Raw genomic sequence first — 17,994 nt, 5'->3', positions numbered from 1 at the left:
CAAGTATATTGCCAAAGGAGTACTAAAATGTCTCTAATACAAACTATTCATAATTCAAGAATATTCTACCAAGTGGCCTTTTGTAGTGCAACCTCAGATGTGTGGTTTGATTTTAAACAAGTGAATATTAAAACTTGCATTTATTAAATATTTAATTGATAGATGCGTCATGTTAATCTCTGCAATTTACTCAATCAGCTTTAGAACAACACACCCCACCTGCACCTCACACACAGAATTAATGACTTCAAAGCAACACTCAGAACAGAAAGAACACAAAAGGAACCCTCTGACCGAGGGAAGCATTGGTCATTCATAAGAAACTTGGAATAAATACCAGATGGTTTCGTGCTGCGACTTCGAGAGTAAAGAAAGAGGGAAAAATAAAAGGAAAGAGGTGTGCACATAAAGGAACAGAAGATGAAATGAAATGTTCAGCTCCATGCCATGGCATGTTAATTTCTCAAGTTACAGAGACTCAACAAGAAGCGCAATCTATCACCAAGTTACACTACACTGTCCTTTACCAGACAGGATTATATAGAAACATGTTAAAATTGGCAGTTTTTCTACAAAGTCTGAGCCACTTCAACTATAGTAGTGGAAAAACACTTCAGAAGTACAGGTATGTGGAGTGCTGGACTGCTCCCTCCCCCACTTTTTTGATGAATTTCCTTAATACTTTACAGCTGTAGGGAAAACACTGCAGCAGAATTTGCCTGTCACTTTAAGCTCCTGGTTACCCAGTAAGAGACCATGCTCTACCATCCAGCAGGAGACAAAAAAACCCAACATATTTTTCAATAGCAATAGTTTCACCATGGTAAGAAGAAAGAAACAAAGAAAAAATAAAAGTTGATAGCTTTAACTATTAAGCACATTCTAGAATTTATGGATTTTGTTGTGAGGTTGGGGGTTTTTTTTAATTTATTGTACTTGGTTACCTCAGGAACCACTTCATTCTTGTTACTGAAACAGGAGGTCTTACTCAATAAGAAATATAATTTCCAATGCTGCGTTGTGTAAGCAACAAAAGGTTAGATTTTATTGTTTTTTCCTTGAAAAGGTTCTTGTCACAGCAAGGCTACCTTGCTATAAGGATTTGCACTCCTTGTTTATCAAGATGATGATATATTAGAAAGTATTGCACATGTTATCGCACAGCACCTCAACTTTAAAAAGGTATGTCGAAGAAATTCTTTCTCCTAAGGCTAAAATGAAGGCAATGCATTTCCTGTGGGTAGGAAAAAAAACCCAAAAAGGCTGACATAACCATCTCTTTTTGAGGAAAAAATGCTATTGTCTAGCATAGTGAACGATGGGAAAGGGGAGGAGGGGGGAATGGCTTTACTGAAAATAAGCTAAAGATTTTGTACTGATATTCAAAAAGAAATTTCTGAAAACAAGATTTTATTGGATGTTTATCTGGCTGGTTCCTAAGGTAACACAGCTAAAGAGCAGCCTCTTATCTTGAGAACAAGGAAGAGAGTCTGTGAAAAGAATCTACACTGCAACTCCTGAGAAAAAAAGGGTTGTTTCAGACAAGTTTGGCAGCACCACGGCTGTCATATCACAGTGTCTGGCTGACAAAGTCAATGAAAGCGTTCTTGAACGGTTTCATTACAAGATGATAGTTGTATCAAAGGGTGTTGGCTATTTCTGATTCTTTATGCAATCCAATAGTGACCACCACCTTCCTGCACGTTAAAATCCCTTTGTGCCTTGGGGAGTGGGGAGCAGAAAAATATGTGGCCAAAATTCTAGAAATTGTCATAGCTGCAGCAAAGCTGGAGACAAACAGAAGGCCAGAATTTCCCCATCTGTGTTCCCCCTGGAAAGAAACTGCATCCTCAAAATTTCAAGTATGTGACATGCACGCAGCTTTCCTGAACCCTCATTTATACGGAGCACATCAGTCAGCACTGAAATACAGGGGTTTTTAACTTGGATTGTGAAGTCTCAGTGAAGCAGCTAACACATTAATGAAATGATCTTTCACGCCAGTCTGGTAAATCCAAAGCTAATGTCTACAGCAGCTGTCCCAAGTTAAAGCATTTTTAAATGATAATTCAGACAAAGTAAAAGTGAAATATGTACATCTAGAAGCTTATAGCTCACTGCTGCTCCTTTCAGGAAAAAAAAAAAAAAAAAAAAAAAAAAAAAAAAAAAAAAAGAGGGAGCTGTGTTGCCCTGGAGGAATACAAATAAAATAAAATAAAAATAATTTTAAAAAAACTTAAAAAGGAAACCTTAGCTCATCCCAGTGATTGCATCCACACCCCTCCCTGCCCTGAGCACTCACACCATTTACCCGGTGCTCACACAGCAGTGCTGCTGTCAAGTTCCCTGGCAGCCAAGGAGATGGCAAGGTCTGTTTTGTACGAGCCACATGACTAAGTTATATTATGCCTGTCTCAAAGAAGCTGCAAAATGAGGGCTCTTGCTCTGCTTGCATAACGAAAGGGTACAAAAAGAAGTGCCTGCTCCGCTAAACCCGCTCCCAAAGTGCTGAGTCACTGGAGAGGTGGCAGCTGAAACAAAACCAAACTGCAGAATAAGCACAATGGCCCAACAGCGGCTAGAGCACCTTCTTTCAATAAAGTAAGATGATGACATTAGATATTATAAAAAGTTTTGAAGACAGTGAAACTGAACTCACTCATCATTTATGTAAAACTGCAAATTTACACCACTGCCAGAAAGTACAAAAAAGAAAGTAGTACCATTTTAAGGAGACTAGACATGCAGCCTACTGATGTAGATATAACAAGGCTGATGGGAATTCACACAGCAGTCAAACAAAATTAATAACTATCTCCAAGGCTTCTGTTACGTGCAGAACACCACTATGTCTGCCTGCCCTTGCCATCTGATGGCTCTTTTAATATCAGTTTGCTCACCAGTAATTTGAACAGCTTGAGATTTCATGAAGAATGAGCTACATCTTCCCAGCCTGGTCACAAAGACCCTGAATGCTGCACAGCCCAGATCTCATCACCATTCTGGATATTAAAAACCCCAAAACTAGGCCCACAGTGTAGCACTTACATACCATTGAGCTGGGTAACAGGATATTTTACTGTCAGGAGAACCAATTAAGAAAAATTGATAAGAAATAAAAAATAATAAAAAAAAATGACTGAATTATTTCATCTTCCAGCAGTTCCTTTCACTTTCCTGAAAATCCATTTATATTGGTGCTTCCATTTCTCCTCTGGGCTTTGAACATTTTGGTATTTGGACTGTCAGGACTGTACCTTGCATGCTCCTACGGAAGTATCCAAGGTGGGATTCAGTTTGGAAACTATGAATCTTACCATTCTTAGCTCAGAAAGATAATTGCTTTAACAAGCCCTGCATTCACCCACACTACTGAAAATGTTTGAGGGACAAAAGTGCTTTCAATCCCCTTGAACTGCAAAATCCCAAAGGCTTAGAGATGGAAAGAAGAACAAGCAAGGTAAACAGACACTCAGTATTATCTTGAAGAAAGCTATTCCATATCCTGCATCATAACTCCATCCAGAACAACCATCAAAAGTTACCATGGTCCAATCCCCTGTGAAACCCAAACACTCCTCAGTCTCAGATCCCAAAAAAAGAACTCTCCAGCTGAGAAACAAGACATAGTTTTCATGATTTGAATTAAGAAGTGATCATGCAGTAAGAGTAGGATACTTCCAACAAAAAAAGGAAGACTGACCTAATTCTGAAATCCCAGCACTGTGAGGGAAAAGTCTGTAAGGTCTGTAGATAAGTCCTGGCACAGGGTATTGTACTGTAAGCACAAAGAAATCTCGTGACAACAAGGGGCCAGTTACAGCAACAAATCTTTCCTTATCAGAAAAAGGTCCTCAGAAATATTAATTACAACACATAGTGAGTCCAGAGAATACCAAGTGTTCAGCTTTTTTGGTTCATTCTGAGGTCAAGTGAAAAAAGACATAAGGCAGCCCACAGTATTTTAGGACATGACTTGTAATCCACCTTTTGTCAAATCAGTCATTGCAATGAGGGAAACCTGTACTAATCCATCAGAGGTAAGCTGCCATTACAGCCAGGACTCTGGAAAGGCTGAATAGGACAGGCCACACATCAATAGATGATTCTGCAAGTAAATTCTATAATCAAACCACAACAGCTGCAAAAAAAAAAAGTTTCACTCACCCTTTTAAAATTTAATTACATCATTCCACATCTGATACTGAAACTTTGGTAATACCACCTCCTTCACTATAAGAGGACTTTAAATTACACTTCATCTTTACTTGCTTAAGTATATTTATTTGACACCAAAGTGTATACCCAGTTTAGCTATCACCGTTGTCTTCTGCATGTGCAAAGCCATAGTGTAATAGGGTGAAATTAAAGTTTTGTATCACCAACTTTCAACTGCAGGTAAAAGGGAAGATTGACTATATCTCCACAGTTCATATGCAGTTTAACAGCTACCCCATCTACTCCATATCTCCAAACCCAAGACCATCACTATTATCAAAACAGTTCGGGGACTAGCTTAGAAATGCTATCCAGCCTCTTAGTATCTCTGAAATCCTGAACTCCTCTTAGGAAGTTTGTCTTATACATTTTAAACTATAAAAAAATTGAGTTTCATACACCACAGGAATGAAAATCAGAGTGATTAGGGTGCACTATTTTTCAGTGCCAATTAGGAAGGCACTGAGAGTAATGTCAGGGTCACATCCTCCAGCAAAAAGCTATCATGCCTCCTGAAGAAAAGATGTAGCAGATTTACTTATAAATGCAATAGAAAAACCAGAAACTGTGTAGGAGAGAGTCTGTATGGACACTTGGAGAGGAAAAAAGGAAGAATACAAATGCTGTGCTTAACATTAAACTGAGATTGCTGTTGCTGCTCTACCTTAAAGGGAAAAAATGTCCATACTAGTGGAGAGCAATCTTTTACCCAGCTCACAACTATAATTAGGAATTTATGTTTGAGATCACCTTGTGCAAAACATCCTTGGATAGAAGGTATTTTCAAACAGTACATGTTTATGACACAGTGCTCCATCAAGTAGAAGTGGTAATTTGCCCATCCTAGGCTAGTTGGAGTTTGAATCCTGTGTCTACAAAAACTTCTCTGTAACTTGGTGATTGACAGGGGGGAAAAAATAAAAGCTATGTTCTACCATAGACTGTATGTAAAAATAAAACATATTTATTTTTAGTATTTGGCTCTAAATGGAAGTGTGAAGTTAAAAATAACTTCAGGGAAAAGGTTAAAGAAAGTTTAGGGTGCATGATAGTCTTAAAGCAGCAAACTCAGGTCTCCACTGAGAACCACCCCTGCCAAGCACCACCCAAGTCTCTACTCACCCCTACAGCAGCACGTGACTACACAGGACATATGTCTGATCCACACAGAGCTTTCAGAGAAAATCTAGCATCAGGCAGACACACACACACTTACAGACATGAAAACCAACAGCTTAACAGGGCTTCAAAATGGCACATATGTGAAACATCACCTTCAAGTTGCACCGTATGCACAGCACATCTTTAAAAATTGAGCAGTCGGGGCTTTGTGAGATATTTCAAATTGGTGGCAAAGCCCTTGCTCTCTTAGCTTCTTTCACCGCTCTGGACATGAAGCCCTTCCCAGAGCCCATCAGGAGGCGAGGCTGTATTTGCTTCCATTTGGTGCTCACCTCACCATTCTGGAAGCTGTAGCTCTTGCTTTGGAAGGTGGAACAGAGAAAGGGCATGCATCACAAAAATCTCTGCCAGGAAACATCACGGTGACAACAGCTATCATTCACTAGTTTCTTCTTTCTTGAAAACAAATACCACAAAAAGTATTCTTGCTTCCCATCACGTACTCTTGCTTAAAGCAAACTACAGATGTAAACCAGCTCTTGGAATAGCTGACACATCTTGACCCACAATGCAACATCCCTCCCCTGAGAAACACTGCAAGCAACTCTTCTGCCACAAAAAAGTCACCATCATCTTGTTGACTGCATAACTCCGGAGTGATCGATCTCCAACGAGTAACACCCATGTGTTATAAAGATCAGCAGGAACTTGAGAAACCGGATCCTCTGGTATAATTCCATCTTCCCTAGACTCACTATGGCATTTGCTATAGCTCAATGAACACCTGCAATACCATTTGAGAGATGATACTGTGGATTTAAGAATTGATTTTGTCCCAGTTTGGCTTAAAATACAAAACATTTTGAAATCCTGCACAAACACGTTTGTTCTTCACCTAACTCTAAGGATTGGTCCATCTCATGAGAATACTCTACAAACAATGGCCAGTGCTAACATTTCCTGGAACTGTGAGAGCTACCAGAGCTACATTCTGCCATTTCTACACTGGAGCTACTCCATGTTTTGGTTTGGGCTTTATTTGTTAAGGCAGGGCCCTCTGAGTCATCCGAACTAGAAGAGGAAGAGAAGTCAATTTGAGGTGAGAAAGCAGAGCAAATAAAGAATGTAGCATTCACAGACTATTCTGTCACTGTCCAGGCTTGTTACAGAGGTAGCTCTTAAGCAGACTTTGCAGACAGGCAAGTGGAAGAAAGAAACTACTTTTGACAAATTATCTAAATGCACATACCATGCACCTTTATTTTGTTCCTTCCAAAGAGAACTTTAAGTACTGTTTCCAACTGAGCAGAAAACCTCAAGCCATCAAGTCAGTTTTCCAAAACACCAGTGCAGTATATTTTTTATAAAAATTAACAAACACACACAAAAAATTGCAATGTTCCTTCAAACACCTGAAGTTCCCAAATTCTCTGGATAAAACCAACACTCCTCCTTTTATTCTCTGAAGTGACATTATCACTATCCTGCTAAACCTGTGTTCCTTAATTAGCTTTCACTGACAGTCCAGTGTTATATCACTACAGCATCTTTTCCACACATGCTCTCTTTGGTAAGTATAATTTATTGCTACTTGTACTCACTTCTAGAGGATAGTACAAGAGGATAAGGGAAGAGTAACTTCAGACCTCTACTGAAGAAACAACTTTATGGAAAATACCTATAATTCTGGAATTCTTTCAATATATATGAAAGAAAAAAATTGTTCTAGCTAATCAACACTCAAGTCAGCAGATTAATAATTATTCTGTGACTATCTATATATTCTCATGTGTTACATACATCTATATATATATTTTACACTTGTTTCATCACCAGAGCTGGCTATTCAGAATGCCCTTATGGAAAATATTTGTAACAGATCTTTTCTCCAGACCTGTTCCTTCCATTGTTCTTGGCATTAAAGGCTGGAAAAGTTTGTCTTGATAGTAGTTAAAGTCTGAATGAATAGCAAACCGGAGAATTCAATTCAAGTTCAACTCTGATTTACAAAAAAGTTATGGTCAGCTTTTTGTGTATCAAACCTGAACACGTATTATAGAGATAGGACTAACATTTTGACATCAATTTTTGCTAAATTTAAGTCACACTCAAAAACGGAACACTTACAGCATCTTCTGAAAGTGACAGACTGCACTTCCATTGGAAACCAGACACTTAATTTGTTAAGCAGAGATTAAACAATGTTCTTAGACAATAGCATCTGAGCACACACTCACTGTTAACCAAACCTAAAGTTGGGCCCAAAATCTTAACGTGTACCTTAATGTTTTCTTGAAATTAAAAAAAAAAAAAAAAAAACACATTTAAAATGTTATAACAGGTAACAGGAAAATTAAGTAGATTTCAATAGAATATGAACATTTTTTTCCTACAAGCATTCAAGTAGGCTCTAAGCTCCACCACCACACATAAACACATCATCTTGTAGCAGAAGAAAACAAACACAATTATATGCAATTTCTAAAAATCACTCCTCACCAAACTGAAAGAGAAAATGTGTTTCACAATCATACCAGTGGAAACATCCTCACTTAATATTCAGTTACTTACAGATTTGTTGTCCAGCCTGCAAGATCTCCGCTGTCCATGATAAGGTGATTTCCATCCAAGAGCCCAAGTGGGCTGCTGGAGAACGCAGGTGTTGGAGATGGGGAAGAAAGAGAATCCATGCTCCCAGTTGGGGTGTCTTCTCTGGGAGAGCTGTGACTGTCAGCTAGGAAAGAGAGAACAAGTCAGGATAGTCAAGGAATTATCTCATAAAGCCAAATAATCTGCCTTGGAGATAATGTCCCGAAATATGTAAGAGAAGAAACCGTTCTGTTCCATCTCCACTGGGTATTTTGGAGGACAAGAAATCTCCCAGTATTTCTACAAAAGCTATAATTGCACAATTTCCCCCACAGTTCTCATCAGGCTTTCTTCACATACAATATATTCCCAGTCCCTTTTCAGCTGTGTTTTATGTGAATGAAATGCTAAATTTTGGGGAGGTGTTTTTAGACAAAGGCAACACTTCTGATAAGAAAACAGTTTAGGCTATGCACACTTGCACATCACCCTAAAAACAGTCTCTGAAGATAATTTAACACACATTTGAGGAAATGAGTGCTCTCAAATACAATAAGCACAGTCTTCTCAAACATGAAACAATGACATTTAGAAAGGTCAGAATAAGCATGAGATCTCTAACAAACACACAATACCCAAGAATGTTACTTTTATTACTCCTTTCTAATGGTGTTACTTTTAAGAGAGCTCATTGTATTCTGATCTATTTGTTTTCTTAGGCTACTCTTAGGATATCACTTGAGGGACAACACATTCAGATATGATTAATTAGGAAAACATTGAAGAATAGCATTCCTATCCCAAGGACCATAAGATAAAGTTACCAATGTGTCAGAGCTGTCACTGCTAACTATGCTGACACATCAAACCAAACAGCACATTCTTCACTGAAAAGTAACCTTCACCCACATAAATTTTTCCTTTCAATCTTTACATTTCATAGATTCTAAAGGAGGTGCATGAAATGAGGATGTTTGCAAGCATTAAAGTATCCACCATACCTAAGCCAGCAGTCTCAAATGGGGCCTGTAGCTGTTTTCAATATATTAATATTTAACAGTAATAAGGATCGGTTCCAGCCACCCTTTACAAGGCTCCCTGCATCCCTTCCTCCATCCATCCTATTCCCGGTAGCACTCATGAACACAACTCACATGCCTGCCAAATAACACCACCAGAAAAGTCTAGAGTAGATACTGCTGTCCCCACATCTTTGTAAAAGAGTTTTGCTCTTTTTAGGGCCAAAGGTTTTTGGGGAAAAAAAATTAACAACTATGTCCTAACACGGCATCAAAATAATACAATCAAAAGCTATTCAAATGTTGTGCTGGCTTGACAAGTTATATTTCCCATATACAGTAATATACAAGATGAAGTCCGGTACAACATTACTTTCCATTTCTAAATTAATTAGCATCTGTTCAGGAACAACTGAGTTTAATTCTACTCCAGCAAGCTAAGCACTACTGTTGCAATGATTTCATTTATGATTTTTTTGTTAATTAATGAAAAGCGCAACACCACAACAAAAATACTGTGGACAATGAAAAGCCACCCTTGATGGACAAAATCCTTCTCATAACTCTATCACAGCCTCAATTTCTTCTGCTACAATAGCTCAGAGTTAGCAAAGTCCTCAGCTGTTTCCCCAGCCATCTCATCCTCACCCCCTCCCAGCAGCTCTGAGAACACCTTCCCTAGAGAGTAAAATGACATATAACTGAAAACAGTGAAATGATAAGTGATCATCTGGAAATTTCTCCCCAAGCAGCTGCTAATTTAAGGAACTAAATTAGCCTGTAGTACCAAAGTGTGATATGCTCTGAGGAGGAGAACATTACCTGGGAAAATGAGTCACTTGCACTGTGGCCCAATTCTGCTTACCTGGCACCTCCCCACTGCACCAAGGCCATGGTGCTGCTGCTTCACATTTATATAACATGAGAATCACAGGAGTGTCAGGTAAAAACTAATTAATTAGATCTCATTTGCAGATGTAAGTGTCACGTACATCTGTCACAGATAAACATCTGAGAGGTTAGACAGTGGTACTGCAACCTTACTTCATAAATTCCTTAGAACTAGATTTAAGTCCTTTTAATCTATACAAATTTCCTTTCAAAGCAGTAGAAGTAGCACAGTCTAGATTATCAAACTATACGTACCATACTAGAAGGCCACATTTACCTCACCCATTCACTTAGCATTACTAAAATACATTTGAAATGAATATTAATGTGATTCTTAATATCACAAATATGACCAGCTCACAGCACCTCCCTAGAGAAAGCAGAGGATATTCTGTTGAATTGTTTCTCAGAACACACAGAAGAAGTTAAAAAAACCCCAAAACACTTCAGTCACGCACAGCAGAGTCAACACTGGAGACTGCAGTATACAGGCAATTATGTTTGACATTATCTTAAATTAAACTGTGTGTTAAATCTTTCCTCAAATTTTACTTCTTCCTTCCTGAGCCAGTGTTTTCTCACAGTCTGTACTGCACTGAACTCCCAAAACCAAGACTGGGTTTTGAACACTAAAAACAAATCAGGTATTTAAACAGGAAAACACCTGCTAAATTCTATGGGATTAAGTAAAAACCCTCTAAAAACATGTTCAAAGACACTTTACATTTCTGATGTCTTCAGTTATCTCCTTTTGCAAAGTAAAACAATTTTTTTATTCAGAAAGAGGCAATTTTGTATAACTGGAAATACAGATGACTAATGACCATCTAGCACATTTTCATGATTAAAAACGATATATGCTCCAACCTTAATCCTCAAAATATAGGATCATTGCTATGATTTCAACAGCACAAAGATCTCACCCTGTATGTCAATGCCAAAAGTTCTGGTAACTTCAGAAATTATAGTAACTCCTGTACATGGCAGAGACCACAGGACAGTGTCTCATTATCTCTTCATTCAGCTTAATAATCTGCTTTTGATTAATGCCCATCTCACACTGGGGTCAAACTATGTCTTCCAAATAGTCATTGTCCGAAATCATCAATAGATGATAAGGGAACGAAGAATCAACTGGTTACTAATTAACAGGCTTGACAACCAATGCATGTACCTTCACTTTGTTAGGCTTTATTTTCAGGCATGACCCACGTAATATGCACTAATAATTATTATATTACCTCTCATATCAGGTTTTTGTGCTGTGTGACAGTATTTCAATTGTTTCCTTTTTAAGTTTTACACTGAATCTCTTAGTGGGAGGGATTTTGCAGCTTTGGAATCATATACCTGTTTTATAAAGCTGTTACAATTTCCCATTCTTCTCTCTGAAGAGGCTACATCAGATGTGATTCTATGGGGTTTTGTTATGGTTCCATCAGAACGACATTAAGCATTAATTCCACTGCTTACTCCTACTGATCAGTCCTGTGTGTACATCCAGGGCTGGCACTTGTTTTAGCCATTATTTTAAATTAAAATTATGATGAGCTGATTGGTCTCTGTGACCAACAGACTTAGAGTCATTGTTTCTAAGGATGTGCTCCCTTCTGTAATTCTGGGCTATGTCTTCCTTCTAAAATCTGTACATTTGTTTCTCAATACAATCACACTTATTTTGTTTGAATGGGTGCAGCTTAGCACACAACCACAACTCCTACTGCCTGTCATTATTTGCAATTCTCCTAACTTTGTCCCACGTGCAAATATATTGTCAAACACTTGTATTTACCTTTCTAAATTCTAATATTTCATCAGCATTCTTCCAGTTGCTTCAAACTTCCTCAGCAAACTACAAGATGTTTCAAAACTTAACATTGCCAAGCTATACAGACCCATGACTAGAGATCGTTTTTAAGACAAGCTAGGTCATTTTGCATTATTCAAAATATTAATCTAGCAGCAGACCCACCTGTGAACACCTCTGCTTGATTACACATTGATTATCATAACTAAGTTCTTTATGACACTTCTTCAGAACTTGTAACATACATTGACTTCTAGCTATTTCCTCTTTCACCACCCCCTGCCCTTTTCCTGTAGTTTGTTTTGTAGAAGGAGTAAAGACCCTAAGCTGCTGGAGATCTGCCTTTTAGGTTTGATATGTTTTTTTTCTTTAAGTGCGTGTTAAAGACAATGCTGCAACTGTATCAGCTTTATGGGTTTCCTTTTACCTCAGAAGTCAGGAGCTCCTAATATTGGTAGTCCAGTATTTTTTACTATTTCTCTCCTTTTACTCCTCTTTATCTCCAGCGAGCAGCATTGTCAGGTCTCCCACTCCTAAGAAAAATCTGACTGCCACATTGGACTGGCAGGTCTTTTCGAAGAGGAGCTTCAGAAACTTCCTATTCTTCTTTCCTACCACCTGAATTCTAATAAGCTCTTACCTTATAAAACATGCAAGATGTGACTGCCTTTAAAGCTCATTTATATTATTTCAGCATACAGTCTGGTGTTCTTGGTGCCTTCACCTTCTACTTCTAAAAATGTCAATCCCCCTCCTTTTTCTCTCATATTACACTCTTTTTTGGGTGCCAAAGAGTGCCTGAACAGATGAAGGACACAAGAGGTCTCAGTACAAAAGCAGTAAGTCTGTATGACATCTCACAAATTTCTGTCAACATTCCAGCCATCAACTCTTTACCTTCCCTTTGTCATATTTGTGGGAAGGCTCCGAGTGCCTTCAGCTTGGCCATCATTCTAGAGCTGCCATCAAGCTGCTTCTACAATTCATGTCCCCATCCTACATAAATAGGTGTAAGATCCAATTTTACTATCAAGAGAGTTAAAACTTGTTTCACATTCTCACCACCTTTTGCATACTATTTAAATTTTTTGACTGCATGGATCCTTTTAAACTGTCATGTAAATTAACTTCTTGTTTCACTGATCTAATCACAACACTCATCCAAGCCTTTGAGCTTTCACTGTGCCTCCGCAACAGACACACTCTGCTCTGTCTTTATGGCTGTTCATGGTTCAAACCAGCCTCATCTAGAAAATAATAATATCTTTGGCTGATCCTAACAATTTATTGGTGTGTCTAGCTGGTACTACTAACCCCTCAGTTTCTAACCCAAATATCCTTCCTCCTTGCCCCTTTCCTTGCCTCATGTCACCTCTTCTCATAATAACAGATACCCGCAAAGTACCAGCCTAGACTAAGGTCTACCTAATATCTAGCTTTTCTCTAGCAAATACGTGAACCCTCAATTCCTTCTGCTTTTTATCTGAAGGAGTCTCAGATAGTAAAAGCTCGCAGACCTTCCTTACCAGAAATCTGAGCTAAGCTTCTATCTGAGCATGACATGTCTCCCCACTGCCTTTTTTTTCTTCTTTTTCCATCTGGCTAGTCTAAGAATATTTTTTGTTGGCATCTAAAGTTGAAAAAAAAGCCCCGAAATACTTTGGCAGTGTCAATAATCAGATCCTTACTTTACTCTGAGAATTCTAAATAAGAAAAAAGCATTTGTATTAAGAACCATGAAGAGCAGAGAGTTAACACTATCAATTACTTGCTTAAGTGACAGCTTTCTTCCAACTTCAGCTTAAGTACACTGATGAATTACATGCTTTAAAGTAAAAAGCAAGACTAATCTTTATTGTCAACAGTACAACCAATGTCTACAGTTTAAGGGTAAGCAGACAATGAAAACAGTTTATGAAAGAGTATTTTTCTGGAGTTAATGAGGAATACGTGACTGTTTCTGTTGAGATACACAGCATATGCCAAACAGAACTGTCATATATTTTTCAAATGGACATTGCATAGACAAATCATGCTAAAATAAGAGGATAAAAATCCATCTCAACTTTGACACAAACAGCTCATAGACAAGGGACAATGGGACATTCACTGAGGAGAGTAGGTCTGCAAAATCCCTGTTGCCACCTTCAAGTCTGCCATTTTCTGCATCACGAGGTGGGGAAGCAGCAGCTGCACTGCTGCGCAGCCACCCATCCTCCCCCATCAGTATCACAGCTGCATCCCGCTCTGAGACAACAAACATTCCTTCCCCATAAATAGCTAATGTACCACAATAATCCAGAAGTTCAACCAAGTAGAAGGTAGCTTTGCTCTAATACTCATTTGTGGGTATGTACTATATTTTCATTTTAATAGGAACCTCATAGATCAGGGACAGCGAAAAAATATTGGTATCATAAATATCCTTGATCAAGCAAGTACTTAGTTCCAGGTGTTAGATCTTCAGCATCTACAGAAAATTGACACAAAAAGAATAACCATAGGTTCCTCACACAGTTAATAAATCTTTAAATGATCTCATGAAATGATGTACAAACTAGTCTGGAAAGGATTCAGCCATTCCTGGAAAGCTAGAAGTAGCTCTATTGGAGAAATCTGCAGTCAAGAAGAGTCTTTTCTAGATGCATGGCTGCCCCTTTATTCACTATTTACCATAGTAAATCACACCAAACAGGTGAGCTCAGATATTCTTCTACTTCTTAAAACTTTAAAAAAGATTTCTGAATTAATGCAGCCAAGTCATCTGTTTCTCAGTAAATTAACAAACTGTGTACTTTCATTTGTCATGCCACTAAAACTGGTTAATTGTTTATTACCTCCAGACTACAGACACTGCTTTTTTAAACACGTTTCCAAATCAAGGTGAAAGCTTAATTGAAAGTTAATAGTGACCTATTATTTGGTTAAAAAAGCAACCATAGTGAATGCTAAAACTAAACAACAAAATTATTTCAGTGCCCCTGAAAACAGGTATTTTGGAGGTCAGATTCCTGTAAAAACTCAGAAAAATAGATTTGTACTAGCACATTCCATTATCCAAAAGTACCCATTAATAACCCCAGAATGTAGCAAACCCTACAGTGCAGCCCTGCCCTAGTATACAGTTACTTCTTACATAAATGTAGACATCATAGACTCATCAGCCTCAAGTCAGCAGAGCAAATGGGCAGCAGACAACCCACATTCCCATCAGTTTCATGCTATCACACAGAACACATGCAGCAAGAATCAGATCCCTGCTCCAGCTACTTTTTTTCTCTCAGACAAAATAATTAACACAATTATTCGAGCTGACTACAGTTTTTCCTAGACAAAGACTGACGTTGATATATTTTTCAAATATGTGCATGTAGCAGCATGTATATGTTAGGCACAAAGTAACTTTCCTAGTAGAAAGGTTGTTTTTCCCAACTCCTTAATGGTTCAGCTTCACCAGGAAAAGGAAGAAGCTGAGCTAGACAGACTTTGCCTCAAGACTGGATGATGCAACTCAAGAATTGTAGCCAAAAGGGCCACAAGGTGTTTGAGCTGGGGTTAGGAAAGGGAAAGAAATATGCTCATCTGCAAGGTACTTAGAGGCAAGTGGAGTTTGGGGACCATCATCTGGGGACCTGGCCCTCCTCCTTTTTGATTTCTTTGTCCATTTTTATAATGCAAAGTTCCATTTTTAACAAGCATCTTTCTAGAGATACACTTACATGGCATTATTATGCAATTAACCTGTAAAAAATAAGCAATTACTTTAATAACTATCCCCCTTACTGCAGGTCATCTTTCAAAATCAGAAGAAATACTGCCTGGATTACTTTACATCAATAAAATCCAAAAGACACATAGCCTTTCACTGAGCAAGCTAAAGCTAAAATGGGTAAAGAATCCCTATTTATTCCTCAAAATGTGAAAAAACAATTCAAGACAGTCACAGATACAATGTTGGGATGTTAATTATATCACGTAATTAAATTTTGAAACAACAGAAATCAGATACAAGCCTGCAGAGGGGTTCCTCTTTTGATTTGTGTACACCATGATAACAAGAGCAGTATCTAAACTCAACAATTACACATTTTCATCAGAGCTGGCTTGGCAGGAAACCACACATGATCTCCAGCCTTACCAGGCTGGCCAGATGCCAACCAATTTCATAGCTGAAAAAATCATGAACTGAAGCTACTTCCCGAAAATCCTGACAAATAGTAAGATAAACAGACCGTCCCATCGCTTCCATAGATTTTTTGTAGCACTGAGTTTGGGTTTCCACCAGTCCAGGCAACTAAAGGTCTGTACTGAAATATACAGGGGAACAGCTCTGGTCTAATCCATGAGAATGAGAACTCTGAAAAACCAGAGTAGATCAAGAAGGGGTAAAAATCACCAGGCCTAAAAGTTCTCTAATTCAGGAGCACTTATTAAATACCATCAAAAACTCCAAGTCCATGAAAATATTATTCCGTTTCCTTTTATGTTTTGCTGGAAATTCAGGCACCAATAAGCTGGAAGATGTGTCTGTAAGGGTGCTTCTACCCCCAAAAGGTAAGGTGTTCAAAAGCTCTTTCCCTGAGCTGTCAAACAGGAATAACATCATACTATTGTCTCCTTTTCTCTTGCTACTAAGCTTGCTTAGTGTGCAGTTATTTCCTATGACTTCTTAAAAAAAGTTTCTCACCAATAATTGCACAACTTGGCCAATGACAAGGACTAGCTACTACCACATCCTGTATATGATGGTTCTCTCACAAGAAAGCCACTCTGAAATATTTTCACTATGCTGCTGACACTTGCCTGTGCCTCCTTCTTCATTTTGTTCACCTCTCTCCTTTTGCCATAACAGTGACTTCAGCAGAAGAATGGATCAAGCGGGATATGTATGGCTTGTTAAAAAAAAACTACTGAAAACAAGATAAGCAGCCCTTGGGGGAAGTTTTGTCAGTTGCTTCAATTGAACATCCAGGTGACAGGTTTGTTGATCTCCCCTAAGAACACCTTCAATCTCCCTGTTGGTTCAGCAAGTCACAAAAACAGCTGGGAAGGAAAGTAGTGACAGCAATGTAATTCACCTTGCACTAAGTGCAACTTTCGAAAGAAGAAAACAGAAAATTAGAGAGAAAAAGAAGAGCAAACAGGACAAGACTTCCAGAAGTTAATGGGCAAACAAGAATACATTTTTTTCTGACCAAATGAAAAACACTCATGGAGTGGAAGCAAAACAAGAAGAGGAATATTTTCTAACTTGCATATCAGCCTTATAAAAAGTTCACCAGCTCTCCCCTGCAACATCTCAGCTATTCTTGTCACCAGTGAAGAGAAGCAAGAGCATGTGAGGAAACTCCTAATTCAGTGCAATACATGTTCTCATCCATAGGAAGGTTTCTGAAGAGCTGAACAGCTACAAGTCTTTGTTTTACTTACACTCTTGTGTGAAAGAATTTACTTTTACCAATACAGGTTAGCCAGGGCACAGCTGGCACGTAGTTAAGATATGTCAGTGACTTCCATGCCTGGGATTAATGACTTTTAGCATGCCAAATTAGCTTTCTTACAGCATTATCTGCCCCTGTATGTCTGTGTGCAGAAGGTAGAGAATTAAAGAGATGAAGGATTATTCGAGAAGGTCAGAGATTTTTAATAATGTCTGGCCTCAAGGAAAGATTAACCCATTCTCCTGAACTCACCATTCCTTCTTTCAATTCAGATCCTAGTTTTAAGTCTATTCAAGTTCCCTTCCCCTGCCCCCTGACTTCTGTTGTACACATGTGTATGAACACGTGGATGTGTTTACTTTGAACATTTCTACAGCTTCTAGAATTCATACACTGAAAACAGACAAGCACTGGCAATGAAACTAAGGCAATTCTCACACAAATCATGAAGATCTGATATACCTCATTCGACAAGATGTAAAAGTTAGGAGATGTTTACTACATGATGACACAAATTTGATTTTTGCTAGCAGCGCAGCAAGGAGATTGTAGCAAAAAGATTACTTATAAGGATAAAATGGCCAGCTAATGTATATTGTGTATGCAAAGTATGGACCAAAATTATTCTGTATCTCTTAAAAAAAAGAAAAAAAGCATCTTCTACAGACTCAAAGCTCTCCAAGCAGAAGTCAACTCTCTGATAGGAAAACAGGACCCATAATTACATAACAAAAAGCCTTACCTTCACTGGCAGTAGCTCAAAAAAACTTTTAACTTTGTGTAGCACACATCCTACTCAGAGCCATCAGGTAGGAAAAGCTGTGATGAATCACATAGAATTGTAGGAGCTACTCTTGCAGCAAGATGAAATACAAACTGTCTGAAATTCCACACAGCAAACAGCAGT

The 17,994-nt window shown here is 38.3% G+C and overlaps 1 protein-coding gene across 4 annotated transcripts in view; it reads right to left on the bottom strand.

Annotated features, from left to right (window-relative positions):
- Positions 1-17,994, bottom strand: part of ARHGAP10 (Rho GTPase activating protein 10) — a 136,724-nt gene that overhangs the window by 11,530 nt on the left and 107,200 nt on the right. For 3 of the 4 annotated variants that reach the window (XM_072928716.1, XM_072928717.1, XM_072928715.1), the window contains exons 20-21: positions 7,912-8,074; positions 3,704-3,778 (exon numbers count right to left, since the gene is read on the bottom strand). In XM_072928716.1, the coding sequence (XP_072784817.1) occupies positions 3,704-3,778; positions 7,912-8,074 (238 nt within the window). The remainder of the gene's footprint in view (positions 1-3,703; positions 3,779-7,911; positions 8,075-17,994) is intronic. The other variant, XM_030271886.4, reaches the window with a different exon arrangement.

The sequence above is a fragment of the Taeniopygia guttata genome, chromosome 4, assembly GCF_048771995.1.
Source record: "Taeniopygia guttata chromosome 4, bTaeGut7.mat, whole genome shotgun sequence".
NCBI classification, from domain to species: domain Eukaryota; kingdom Metazoa; phylum Chordata; class Aves; order Passeriformes; family Estrildidae; genus Taeniopygia; species Taeniopygia guttata.
Note: the sequence above shows the minus strand (reverse complement) of the source record. Positions and strands in the feature narration are given on the sequence as shown.